Below are 14494 nucleotides of genomic sequence, written 5' to 3' on the forward strand. Positions count from 1 at the left end.
TCATGTTGATTGACTTGTGGATGTTGAACCATCCCTCTGTCCCTGGTATAAATCCCACTTGATCGTGATGTATGATCTTTTTGATGTATTGCTGTATTCAGTTTGCCAATATTTTGTTGAGGATTTTTGTATCTATGTTCATCAGTGATATTGGCCTACAGTTTTCCTTCTTTGTGTTGTCCTTGTCTCGTTTTGGGATCAGGGTGATGTTGGCTTCATAGAATGTGTTAGGAAGTGCTCCATCTTCCTCGATTTTCTGGAATAGTTTGAAAAGGATAGGTATTAAATCTTCTTTGAATGTTTGGTAGAACTCTCCAGAGAAGCTGTCTGGTCGTGGACTTTTATTTTGGGGGAAGTTTTTGATTATAGCTTCAATCTCTTGACCTGTGATTGGTCTGTTCAGATTCTCTATTTCATCTTGATTCATTTTTGGGAGGTTCTAAGAGTCTAAGAATTTATCCATTTCTTCTAGGTTGTCCAATTTGTTGGCATATAGTTTTTTGTAGTATTCTCTTATAATCTTTTGTATTTCTGTGGCATCCGTTGTGATTTCTCCTCTTTCATTTCTGATTTTATTTATTTGAGTCTTCTTTTTTTTCTTAGTGAGCCTGTTTGTCAATTTCATTTATTTTCTCAAACAACTAGCTCTTTGTTTCATTGATCTTTCTACTACCTTTTTTGTTTCAATTTCATTATTTCTGCTCTAATTTTTATTATTTTCCTTCTTCTACTGACTTTAGGCTTTGTTTGTCCTTCTTTTTCTAATTCTGTTAGGTGTAGTTTGAGATTGCTTATTTGAGGTTTTTCTTGTTTATTGAGGTAAGCCTGTATTGCAATGATTTTCCCTCTTAGGATCGCTTTGCTGCATCCCAAATGAGTTGGTTTAGTGTATTTTCATTTTCATTTGTCTCCAGATATTTTTTGATTTCTCCTTTGATTTCATGTTCAGTAGCATGTTGTTTAATCTCCACATCTTTGTCCCCTTCCCAGCTTTATTCTTGTAATTGATCTCTAGTTTCACAGCATTATGGTCAGAAGAGATGCTTGATATTATTTCAATCATCTTAAATTTGTTGAGGCTTGCTTTGTTTCCAAGCATATGGTCTATCCTTGAGAATGTTCCATGCACATTTGAGAAGAATGTGTAACCTGCTGTTTTTGGATGGAGTGTTCTATATATATCTACTAAGTCCATCTCATCTAGTTTTTCATTTAATTCCATTATTTCCTTGTTGACTTTCTGTCTGGATGATTTATCCATTGGTGTCAGTAGGGTGTTGAGGTCCCCTACTATTATTGTATTGTTGTTGATGTCTCCTTTTAGTTTTGTTCATAGTTGCTTTACATACTTTGGTGCTCCTGTGTTTGGTGCATATATATTTATAAGTGCTATGTCTTCTTGGTGGAGTGTCCCTTTTATCATTATCAACTGCGCCTCTTTGTCTCTCTCTACCTGTTTTGCCTTGAAGTCTACTTTGTCTGATATAAGTATGGCGACACCTGCTTTCTTATGTTTGCTGTTAGCTTGGAGTATCATCTTCCATCCCTTCACTCTGAGTCTGTGTTTGTCTTTAGGGCTGAGGTGTGTTTCCTGGGGGCAGCATATTGTTGGGTCTTGTTTTTTAATCCATCCTGCCACTCTGTGTCTTTCGATTGGAGAATTCAATCCATTTACATTCAGAGTAATTACTGAAACGTGGGGGCCTAAGGCTGTCATTTTATCACTTGTTTTCCAGTTCTCCTGCATTTCCTTTGTTTCTCATCCCATGAATTTTGGACTAACAATTCTGTTAGGTATTTTTCTCTGTTGGTTTTCTTAGTTTCCTCCTTATTTGTAACTTGTGTCTCTGTTCTAATTATTTATTTAGTGGTTACCACGTGGTATCTCACAGATAAGATAGTCCATTTTCTGATAGCCTCTTACTTCCTTAGACTAAGTCAGTCCCATCCCTTTCCGCTTCCCCTTCTAAGTTGTTACTGTCAGATCTTTTTTTCTTGTGTTGTTAGTTTGTGGTTAAAATGACAAGATCATATTTATTCTTAGTGTTTCCCTTCCCTTTATCTTTAATGTTGTACTTAAGCATTTGCTAACCTGTTCTGATGGAGAGCTGCAATTTTCTGATTTTGTCTTTCTACTTATCTCCTTGCTCAGGGTTTTGTACCTCCTCTCCTTTTTTTTTTCTCAGGTATGAGGGCCTTCCTGTGCATTTCTTGGGGGGGGGGGTGTCTTGTGGCGATGAACTCCCTTAACTTTTGCTTATCTGGGAAAGTTTTTATTTCTTCATCATATCTGAAGGATGTTTTCACTGGATAGAGTATTCTTGGCTGAAAGTCTTTGCCTTTCAGAATTTTGAATATATCATTCCACTCTTTCCTAGCCTTAAGGTTTCTGCTGAGAAATCTGCTTACAGCATAATAGGGGTTTCTTTGCAGGTTATTTTATTCTGCCTTGCTGCCCTTCATATTTTCTCTTTGTCATTGACTTTTGCAAGCTTCACTACTATATGCCTTGGAGAAGGTGTTTTTATACTGATATGGTTAGGAGACCTATTGGCTTCTTTTGCTTGTATTTCCAGCTCCCTCTCAGGGTTTGAGAAGTTCTCAGCTATTACTTCTTTGAACAAGCTTTCTGCTCCATTCTTCTCTTCTCCCTCTGGGATACCTATAATCCTTACACTGCATTTCCTAATCGAGTCAGATATTTCTTGGAGAGTTGCTTCATTTATTTTTAGTCTTAGTTCTCTCTCCTCCTATGTCTGAAGCTATCTATATTCCTGTCCTCCAGCCTGCTAATTCTGTCCTCCTCATTATCAGCCCGACTGTTCAGGGAGTCCAGATTTTTCTTAATTTCCTCCATTGTGTTTTTCATCTCCAACATTTCTGATTGGTTCTTCTTTATAGTATCAAGCTGTTTTGTGATATACCTCCTGAAGTCGATGAGTTGTCTATTTGTATTCTCTTTTAACACAATGAGTTTTTTTAATGATAGCTGTTTTGAATTCTCTGTCATTTAGGTTATAGATTTCTGTGTCTTTGGGATTGTTTCTGGGTACTTGTCATTTTCCTTCTATTCTGGAGATTTAATATATTTTTTCATACTGCTTGATGGCGTGGATTTGTGCCTCCACATAGAGGTAAGAATTTGGTTCCTGTTTCCACTTACTTCCACTGGCAGGGGAGGAGGTAGCAGCTGTCTAATTTGCACAAACCAGGATCCCTGTCAGCTGTTACTGAGTCTGGGCCCCTCCTTGGGATCGCCATGGCCCTGTCGAGTCTCCTGTAAACTGTGGGAACAATCACATGGGGGCTTTGGGTTGTTGCTGCCTGCTCCCACAGACCTGCCTAGATGCACTTCCCCCTTAGGGACTGCAGTGGTGTTATGGGCTTTTGTGGCAGCTGGGAGCTGGTTCACCCAGACTCGCAGCTCTGCCACGGTCTGGTCCCACTGGATTTCACTTGCCCCCTCTGGGCCACAGCAGAGCTATGGGCAGCTAATGCAGCCAGCGGTTAGCTCGCCCAACCACGCCATTCTGCTCTTAGGTCACCCAGCCTTTGTACATGGTGGGTGGGGCCTCTCCACTAGGGACAAGCAGACACTCTCCCTGGGGCACTGTGGGACTGTGGATTTTCCCCCTGGACCAAGAAGCAATCACATTGGGGCTCCAGATTGTCACTGCCCACTCGTATGGTCCTGCTGGATCTCACTTGCCCCCTTGGGGCTGCAGCAGAGCTATGGGTGTTTAATGCAGCTGGTGGGTAGCTCACCCAGCCGAGCCACTCCAGCCCCAAGGTCATCCAGCCTTTGTGCTTGGTGGGCGGGCCCTCTCCACTAGGGCCAACCAGAGACTCTCCCTGTGGCCACTGTGGGACCATGGATTTTCCCACTGGTCCACAGGGTAATCATGGGGGGCTTAGGGCTGCAGTCACTTGTTTCCACAGTTGTGCTGATGCACATCCACCCTTGGGGCTGCAGTGGTGGTAGAGCGTGTGTCAGCTGGGATAGGGTTGCTCACAGGTACTAGGCTGTCTGGGGGCCACAGAGTTCTCACCATTCTCCACCTCCTCCCAGGGCCAGTCCATCCACCTTCCGATGTATAGCAGCATGGGTCTCAGGCGTCCTGCAGTGCTGTGTGAGTATCCTTCGTTGATCAATGAATGCCCATTTAGTTGTATTTCAAGGGGGAAGAGACACAGAAAACTGCTCACTATGCCATGTTGCTGACGTCACTCCTTTTAGATCCTTTTAATGCTAAGATTTTTTGTCAAATTTGGAAAGTTTTTGCCATTACTTCTTCAAATTTTTTTTCCTGTCCCCTCTTCCCTCTCCTCTGCTTTGACAACTCTCGTTACATGCTTTTTAGGCCAATTAGAGTTCACTAATGCTCTGTTCATATTTTTCCAGTCTTTTTTCTCTCTGCATCTCATTTAGGATATGTACTATTGTTATATCTTCAAGTTCACCAGCCTTTTCTTCTATAGTGTCTAATCCGCTGTCAATCTCACCCAATGTAGTTTCATCTCAGACATTTTTTTCAGCTCTGTAAGTTCAATTTCTTGCTGTTTTTTCCCAAAATCTTTGATGTCTTACTTTACCATGCTCATGTTTTCCTCTACCGTCTTGAAAATATTAAAAATAGCTATAAAAACATTTAATATCCCTGTGTACTAATTCTATCACCTGTTTCATTTCTGGGTCAGTTAAATTTATTGATGTTCCTCCTCATTACAGATTTTAGTTTCTTGCTTCTTTGTATGCCTAGTAATTTTTAAATGGATGCAGACATTGTGAATTTTACTTTGTTGGGTACTACATATTCTTGTATTATTTTAAGTACTCTTGAGCTGTGATGCAGTTAAGTTTCTCAGAAAGAGTGTGATCCTTTTGAGGTTTTCTTTTAAGCTTTGTTAGGCAGGACCAGAGCAGTCTTCATTCTAGGGCTCATTTTCCTCCACTATCGAGGCAAGATCCTTCTGAGAACTCCACCAGCTGTCTCGTGCATTATGAAGTTTTGTTCATTCTGGCTGGTGACAACACAAACTCTTCCCAGCCCTTTCTGAGCTCAGGGATTGTCCCATCTGCTCCTTTCAGGTGTTCCCCCCTCTCCCTGGCCTCAAGTAGTGTCCTCACATGCAATGCATAGCTTCACAGTCGCTGAAGACTTGAGGGCTACCCTTGGCAGCTCTCCAAAGCTCTCTCTCTGGGAGCTCCCTCCCATCTGGTACTCTGCCTTAAGAACTCTAGCCATGGAGCCTCTTGGAACACTCAACTCCATTTCCTCAACCTAGAGAGATGGATGGGGTTTGCTGGGTTTCCCTCTGTGCTGTGGCCTGGAAACTCCCTCCTGGTAAGCTGGGTTCTTGTCATTTGTTTCCCCTCTCAGGCATTACTATTCTGTGCTGCCAGTTGTCCCATGTTTGAAAAAAATACAAAATATTTTTAAAAATACAGATTTTGCACTAATTAAAAAAGACATGTGCACCCTATGTTTACTGTAGCATTATTCATAATAGCCAGGACTTAGAAGCAACCTAAGTGCCCATCAATGGATGAGTAAAGAAGATGTGGTATATATATATAATGGACTACTACTAAGCAATAAAAAAGAAGTCATGAGCCAGCCCTGATGGCCTACTGGTTAAAGTTGGCACTTTCACCGCTTTGGCAGCCTGGGGTCATTTCCTGGTCACAGAGCCACACCACCTGTCAGCTGCCATGCTGTGGTGGTGGTTCACATGGAACAACTAGAAGGACTTACAACTAGGATATATAACCATGCAGTGGGGCTTTGGGGAGGCAAAAAAAAGAGGAAGATTGGCAACAGATGTTAGCTCAGGACGAATCTTTCCTTGCAAAAAAAAAGGAAATCATGCCATTTGCAACAACATGGATGGACTGTGACAGTATTAAGCTAAGCCAAATAGGTCAGATGGAGAAAGACAATTACTGTATGACTTCACTCATATGTGAAAGATAAACAAAAACACACATAGACACAGAAAGCAGACTGGTGTTTACCAGAGGGGAAGGGGATGGACGGGGGGAGAAGGGGTAAAGGGCACATATGTATGGTGACAGAGGGAAAGTAGACTTTTGGTGGTGAACATGATGTAGTCTATACAGAAGTTGAAATATAATGATGTACACCTGAAATTTATATAATGTTATAAACCACTGTGACCAAGAAAAGAAAGTTTTTTTCAGAAAAAAACCATGGATTTTGCATAGTTTTTTAGTTGTTTAAGGCAGGAGGGTAAACCCAGTCCCTATTACTCCATCTGAACATCTTCTTAGTCCTAAGATTTTATAAGAATATGTTTAAGCATTGGTCTAAAACCAATGAGGTCAGATGAACTAGGAGAGTGCACTTGAAAGTGATAAAACTGAATTTCTTCATAAGAGTAATCCAAGGCAACTGGTACAAATTATTGGAGCTTTTTCATAAAGAGGATTTGGGTCTAAGCAAAAGACATATTGTACCTAAATAATTATGCAAACACATAATTACAGAAAATGCAATAAAATTCAACCTAAGTTTGGGTCACTAATTCATGCAAATTCTGCCCATTTGATTCAGGTGTGCACACTGTCAGCATGCCCTGGGCTGCGAGGTGCCTTTCTGAGGATGACGATATTCTATGTGCTCTTTCTGTGTAACTCTGAGCAAAACCAGCATTGAGCACAAGAGACACTGCACTCAGGGTTGATAAATCGGGTACTGGAGGAGTGGGGATGATATCCACAGGTTTCCATCATTCAAATTCATTACATTTAGTACTGTGGTTTTCATTCCTGGCTGTAATGCAGATTTTCCCATGAAGTAAAATGTTACTTACCTGTCAGAATCGGAAAAGTGTAGTGAAGAAAGAATGTATAAAACTAAAAACATTTTTCTAGAACATGGTACATACTTGTCACTGGTAAATACATAGGCAACCACATCCTTCAAAGCTGCAAGTGAAACACCCACTACAAGTGCACCAACACCTGGAAAATACAGAAGAAGCCACAGGAAATGAAAATTCTCCAGAGTTTCATAAGTCCTAGTACTGACTTCTCATGTGATATTTGTGTCGGTGATTTAAGAAATGTAATAATTATGAAAAGAGCAACTAAGGTCAGGTGATTCTGACTCCTTTTTCTAAGGCAGACTCAGAAAAGATATTCAATAAGGTGTCAGTACAATCAGAATCTTCTCTTACTGCTCAGATTCCAGAACATTAAACCTGCCACGGGGAGCCAGCCCAGATGGCCTAGTGGTTAAAGTTCAGCGCATTCCACTTTGGTGGCCTGGGTTTGGTTCTCGGGTGCAGAACCACACCACTCATCTGTCAGTAGCCATGCTGTGGTGGTGGCTCACATGGAAGAACTAGAAGGACTTACAACTAGAATATACAACTATGTACTGGGGCTTTGAGGAGAAAAAAAAACTGCCAGAGGGGGCAGTGGTCCAGGAACATGGAGAACGGGTAACACAGACATTGGTCAGAAAATAAGCCTGCATAAGATAAGAATTGCCTTTGAAATGATTTCAACAGTACCAAGCGTAACATTATTTTGTTGGTACCTAGTAACAGAAAATCATAATTAGAAGCTTTATTTAACTAAGTAAACTGGAAAGAGCACAAAGAATACAGATTTTAGTTGAGTTTATGTATATAAGTCAATTCCTAGAGAAATTCTGATATATATATTTTAACTTATCAGATGAAACCCAATATGGACGCAGAGAGCAGAAGTCCTTTACTCACTTGCACACAGGAGAACGGTGATGCAGGCGTGCCGAGCCTGCTCAGCATGCCCGGCCCCCAGAGCATTGCCCACGCGAACACTGGCTGCCACACCAAAGCCAAGGGGCACCTGAGAACGAACAATCACAAATCACAAGAAGTCAGAGGGCCTGAAAATTAGACTATTTGCACTAGAGTCTAAGTGTAGGCAAACCCTAGACAGAGTCAGAAATCTGGATTCTAGAACTGCTTATACTACACCCTGGCTGTGTGACTGTAAACAAATTGCTCAGCCTTGCTGATACCCAATTTCTTCTTTGCTAAAGAAGTGTAACGGCTGCCCTGACTGCTACCTGTATCAAAGGTATCAGAGTAGAACCTCTTAATGACACCAGATTTGAGGGTGAAGCATCTCCTTTATTGGCTAAACACACACTATCAAGACTTAATTCAACCTAGCTACATTCTACAACATAAGGTTTAATGTATTACAAATAGAAATAACCTGTGAAAATTAAGTGAACCATATGAAAAAGACTTTGAATGAAGCCTGGCACACTGTAGGAATTCAATAAACATTGATGGAGTCTGACTCCACAACAATACATTATGTGCCCAGTATTCCATATGTCTAATTACCTAGTAAATGAAATAGGTTTCTTCAGATACCAAAGCTTTACTTTAATCATTGATTATAGAAATCTGAAGCTATAATCTTGCCTGTTTCTTAAATACACCATTATTCAACCTTCAGGGTCATCCTTTTGACCCCCTATTGTTATTCTGTAATATAGTGCTGCCCTCAAGGGCTGTTTGGGTTGTATGGAACACTGTGGTTTTAGCTCTTGTGTCTGCCTTTTTTTTTGAGGCCACCAATTCTCCTCTTTTTTGCTGAGGAAGATTGGCCCTGAGCTCACATCCGTGCCTATCTTCCTCTACCTTATACGTGGGACGCCTGCCACAGCATGGCTTGCCAAGCAGTGTCATGTCCGCACCCGGGATCCAAACCGGCGGACCCTGGGCTGCCAAAGCGGAACGTGTGCACTGAACCCCTGTGCCACTGGGTTGGCCCCTCGTGTCTGCTTTTAATAATTTATATGTCAGCTTTAACTTCTCTTCCTACTAGAAGCAGCATCCTCCCAAGAACCTTCTAATTTGTTATTGTTTTGAGAACGAGCCTAAGTTGAGTTGATAATAACTACATATTAAATTGCTAAGATTAAGAACTTGAAAAACAATGGATTTGACTATATAAAAATCTACGAGACTTGCGTGCCCAAAGTATACATAATTGGCTGCCAGTTCAAGATGAATGGCTAGCTCGTATGCTTAATTCCCTTCCCTCTCAAATACCATTAAAATACCAGTTAAAGATGCTTAACAGACAAGAAATACATTAACAACACTGAGAATAAGAGAGCAGACCAGCTTCTGGAAGAGGGAAAGCAGGTGCCACGATCCAGGGGTAGAACCACAGGAAGCCAAAGTCCAGCATACAAACAGGAGAAGGTGGGATTCTGCTGGTTCTTCCCAGTGGAGCCCCAGGAAGCTTGAGGCTTCAAGTCCATCAGGGCAGTGATGAGCAGTACTCACGCCGCTTCACTAGAGGGTTACAAACAGCACAGCCATTGCCTATCTAGACCTCAGACTCCCCACACACAGAGACTGCGCTAAAATGGAAAAGCCACGTGAGAGACCTCAGTGCGGTGTGAGACCTCAGAACCAACCTCTTCTTGTTTTGTCTTGGGGGATGGATGTACGGGACATGGGAGGTGGGGTGAGGCTGCCTGCTCCCTGCTCCTCATTCATAAACCCTAAAATGAAGATGTCATGTGATAGACACCACCTTAGTGCTCGGCTCCCCACTGCTTCTTCCCGTACACAGGAGACGTCTGTTGGAGAAAAATCCCCAAATAACAGGAGAGGAAAGCCAGGCCAGCTGTTTATTTTATAAATCAATATATTCACTCATTCATAAGTACAAACGGGCTGATAAGGATCACCAGATCTTTGAGGAAAACCAAAGGACATAACTATAAAAAAGATTAAGATAAATAAAGACAAACTGACCTCAGAGGAAACAAAGAGATGATTCCAGAAACAGAAGAGAATGTCTGAAGGTTCAATGTAATATCTTAAGATATTTAAAAGATAATGCAGCAGAAAACAAGCGCAGGTTCCTATGAAGAAGGAATTATAAGACAAAAAGAAAGAGTTCTTGGAAATTAAAAACAAAACTAAAAGAAAATTAATAGCAAAAAGATAGATTTTTAAAATGGAAGAAAAAGGTTAAAAACCACAAGATCAATCCAGGAGGTCAACTTCCACCTATTAGGAAATTTAAAAAGAGAGAATAGAAAAAATGTACAGAAAAGGGAGAAAGAATAATACTTTAAAAATTTCTCAGAGTTGAGAAAGACAAAGTCTTCAGACTGAAAGGGTATACCAAGTGCTAACAAGCAGGATAAGTAAAAAGGTACCCGCAGAGAGATACACCCTCAGAATGACACAGATAAAGACAGAAATGCTAAAACTGTCAAAGAGCAAACATCATGTTGTCACAAAGGAACAAGAACCAGATGAAGATCGGAGTTTACATTAGTAACTCCAAATGCCGTGAGAACATAGAATATCACCTTAAAAATTCTGAGAGAAAAACATTTTGAACCTAGAATTCTATACTCAGCAAAATTATTAAACAAGCATAGGGGAAAATAAAGACTCTTTCAAATGTGCGGGGCTCACAGTTTACCTTCAGGAAAAAGTTCTTTGACGAAATACTTCAAAAACATTTTAAAGGAATCTAAGAAAGCAGAAGAAATAGGATCAAAGAAACTGGAGACTTAATTCATGAGGATAATTTAAACATTTTTGGTATGACGGCTGTGCAGCACGTTAGAAAAAAGTCTCAAAACCAGTGGACACAAATTAAAACAAGGAATGGTCTAAAGACATCAATTAATAACAGAGACAGTCAGAAGGGAAAACAAGACCCAACTATACGTTGCCTATAAGAAACTTGCGTGTTATGTGCCATCAAGTCAGCCCCAACTCCTGGCGACTCTATGAATGAGTGAAGTCCAGTGTCCCGTCCGCAACGGCCCTCCTGACCTCCTGTAGACTCAGGCCTATGGCCTCCTTTATGGGGTCAATCCATCTCATAGTTGGTCTTCCTCTTTTCCTGCTCCTTCCACTTTTCCCAGCATTATTGTCTTTTCCAAAGAATCCTGCCTTCTCATGACATGCCCAAAGGAGGACAGCCTCAGTTTTATCATTCTTGCCTCTGGCAATAGTTCAGGCTTAATTTGCCTGAGGACTCCCTTGTCCATCTTCCTGGAAGTCCAGGGTATCCAAAGAGTTCTCTTCCAACACTATATTTATTTTATTTTATTTTATTGAGGTTACATTGGTTTATAACATAATGTAATATAATATAAATTTCAGATGTATATCATTATATTTTGACTTCTGTATAGACTGCATTTTGTTCACCACCAAAAGTCTAGTTTCCATCCATCACCATACATATGTGCCCCTTTCACCCCTTTCACCCTCCCCCCACCCTCTGGTAACCACCAATCAATTCTCCATATCTATGTGTGTGTTTGTTTGTTTATCTCCCACATATGAGTGAAGTCATATAGTAACTGCCTTTCTCTGTCGGACTTATTTTCTTTAGCATAATACCCTCAAGGTCCATCCATGCTGTTGCAAATGGCACAATTTCATCCCTTTTTTATGACTGAGTAGTATTCCAATATATATACACACCACATCTTCTTTATCTACTGATGGACACTTAGGTTGCTTCCAAGTCTTTGCTATTATGAATAATGCTGCAATGAACACAGAGATGCATAAATTTCTTTGAATTGTTGATTTCATGTTCTTTGGATAAATACCTAGTAGTGGGATAGCTGGATCATATGGTATTTCTAGTTTCCGTTTTTAAAGAAATCTCTGCACTGTTTACCACAGTGACTACACCAGTTTGCACCCCACTCACAGTTTATGGGGGTTTCCTTCTCTCCACATCCTCTCCAACACTTGTTATTTCTTGTCTTGTTAATTACAGCCATTTTGATGGGAGTGAGGTGATATCTCATTACAGTTTTGATTTGCATTTCCCTAATAATTAGTGAAGTTGAACATCTTTTCATGTACCTGTTGGCCATCTGTATATCTTCTTTGGAAAAATGTCTATTCGTATCCTATGCTCATTTTTGGATTATGTTGTTCATTTGTTGCTGTTGTTAAGTTGTATGAGTTCTTTATATATTTTGGATATTAACCACTTATTGGATATATGCTGTGCAAATATTTTCACCCAGTTGGTGGGTTGTCTTTCTGTTTTGTTGATGGTTTCCTTTGCCAGGCAGAAGCTTTTTAGTTTGATGTAGTCTCACTTATCTTTTCCTTTGTTTCCCTTGCCTGAGCAGACAGGATATTCAAAAAGATACTGCCAGGACTGACGTCAGAGAGTGTACTGCCTATGTTTTCTTCTAGGAGTTTTATGGCTTCAGGTCTTACATTCAAATATTTGACCCATTTTGAGTTAATTTTTTTGTATGGTGTAAGATAGTGGTCTAGTTTCATTCTTTTGCATGTGGATTTCCAATCTTCCCAACACCATTTATTGAAGAGACTTCCCTTTCTCATTGTATGTTCTTGGTTCGTTTGTCGAAAATTAGCTGTCCGTAGAAGTGTGGGTTAATTTCTGGCCTCTCAACTCTGTTCCATTGATCTGTGTGTCTGTTTTGATTACTATAGCTATGTATATTTTGAAATCAGGGAGTGTGATACCCCCAGCTTTGTTCTTTTTTCTCAGTATTGCTTTGGCTATTTGGGGTCGTTTGTTGTTCCATATAAATTTTAGGATTCTTTGTTCTACTTCCATGAAAAAATGCCATTGGGATTTGGACTGGGATTGCATTGAATGTGTAGATTACTTTAGGTAATATCGACATTTTAACTGTGTTTATTATTCTAACCCATGAGCACGGAATATATTTCCACTTCTTATATGTCTTCTTCAGTTACTTTCAATAATGTCTTATAGTTTTCAGTGTGTAGGTCTTTCACTTCCTTGATTAAATTTATTCCTAGGTATTTTATTTTTTTTGTTTCAGTTGGAAATGGGACTGTATTCTGGATTTCTCTTTCACTGTTCATTACTAGTGTATAGAAATGCAAATGATTTTTTTACCTTGATTTTGTACCCTGCAACTTCACGGTATTCCTTAATTACTTCTAATAGTTTTTGGGTGGATTCTTCATGGTTTTCTATAGAATCACGTCATCCACAAATAGTGACAGTTTTACTTCTTCCTTTCCAATTTAGATCTCTTTATTTCTTTTTCTTGCCTAATTTCTCTGCCTAGGACTTTCAGTATTATGTTGAATAACAGTGGCGAGAGTGGGCATCCTTGTCTTGTTCCTGTTCTTAGAGGAATAGCTTTCAGTTTTCCACTGTTGAGTATGATGTTGGCTGTGGGTTTGTCATATATGGCCTTTATTATGTTGAAGTACTTTCGTTCTATGTATTCTATATATTCCTTCTCTCTCTATATATTTTTGAGAGTTTTAATTATAAATGGATGGTGAATCTTGTCAAATGCTTTCTCTGCATCTACTGAGATGATCATGTGATTTTCACTCTTCATTTTGTTAATGTGGTGCATCACATTGTTTGATTTGCAGATGGTGAACCATCCCTGTGTCCGTGGAATAAATCCCTCTTGATTATCGTGTACTATCCTTTTAACATATTGTTGTATTCAATTTGCTAATATTTTGTTGAGGATTCTCGCATCTATGTTCATGAGCAATAATGGCCTGTCATTTTCCTTTTTGGTGTTGTTCTTTTCTGGTTTTGGCATCAGGGTAATGTTGGCCTCGTAAAATGAATTAGGAAGGGTCCCCTCCTCTTCAGTTTTTCAGAAGAGTTTGAGAAGGATAGGTATTAAATCTTCTTTGAATGTTTGGTAGAATTCACCAGAGAAGATGTCTGGTCCTGGACTTTTGTTTTTCGGGAGGCTTTTGACTACTGTTTCAATCTTTTTACTTGTGATTAGCTTTATTTAGATTCTCTATTTCTTTTTTATTCAGTTTTGGGAGGTTCTATGAGTCTACAAATTTATCCATTTCTTCTAGGTTATCCAATTTGTTGGTGTATAGCTTTTCATAGTATTCTCTTATAATTTTTCATATTTCTGTGGTATCTGTTGTTAGTTTTCCTCTTTCATTTCTGATTTTATTTATTTGAGCCTTCTCTTTTTTTTAAGTGAGTCTAGCTAAGGGTTTGTCAATTTTATCCCTTCAAAGAACCAGTTCTTAATTTTGTTGATCCTTTCTATTGTCTTTTTAGTCTCTACTTAGCCTATTTCCACTCTGATTTTTATTATTTCCTTCCTTCTACTGACTTCGGGCTTTGTTTGTTCTTCTTTTTCTAGTTATTTTAAGTATAGTGTTACATTGTTTATTTGAGAGTTTTCTAGTTTATTAAATGGTAGGGTTATATTGCTATTTATATCCCTCTTAGTACTGCTTTTGCTGCATCCCATAAGCTTTGGTATGCTGTGTTTTCATTTTCATTTGTCTCCAGGTATATTTTTATTTCTCCTTCAATTTATTCATTGATCCAATAGCTGTTCAGTAGCATGCTGTTTAGTCTCCACATATTTGTGACTTTTCTAGCTTTCTTCTTGTAGTTGATTTCTAGTTTCATACCATTGTGCTCAGAAGAGATGTGTGACATGACTTCAAA

General features: G+C 39.6%; 1 protein-coding gene across 4 annotated transcripts in view; it reads right to left on the minus strand.

Annotated features, from left to right (window-relative positions):
* Positions 1-14494, minus strand: part of LOC103544033 (multidrug and toxin extrusion protein 2-like) — an 89679-nt gene that overhangs the window by 24515 nt on the left and 50670 nt on the right. For all 4 annotated transcript variants that reach the window (XM_070563579.1, XM_070563577.1, XM_070563576.1 and 1 more), the window contains 2 exons: positions 7750-7858; positions 6910-6985 (listed from right to left, as the gene is read on the minus strand). In XM_070563579.1, the coding sequence (XP_070419680.1) occupies positions 6910-6985; positions 7750-7858 (185 nt within the window). The remainder of the gene's footprint in view (positions 1-6909; positions 6986-7749; positions 7859-14494) is intronic.

Source organism: Equus przewalskii, chromosome 10, assembly GCF_037783145.1.
Source record: "Equus przewalskii isolate Varuska chromosome 10, EquPr2, whole genome shotgun sequence".
NCBI lineage: Eukaryota > Metazoa > Chordata > Mammalia > Perissodactyla > Equidae > Equus > Equus przewalskii.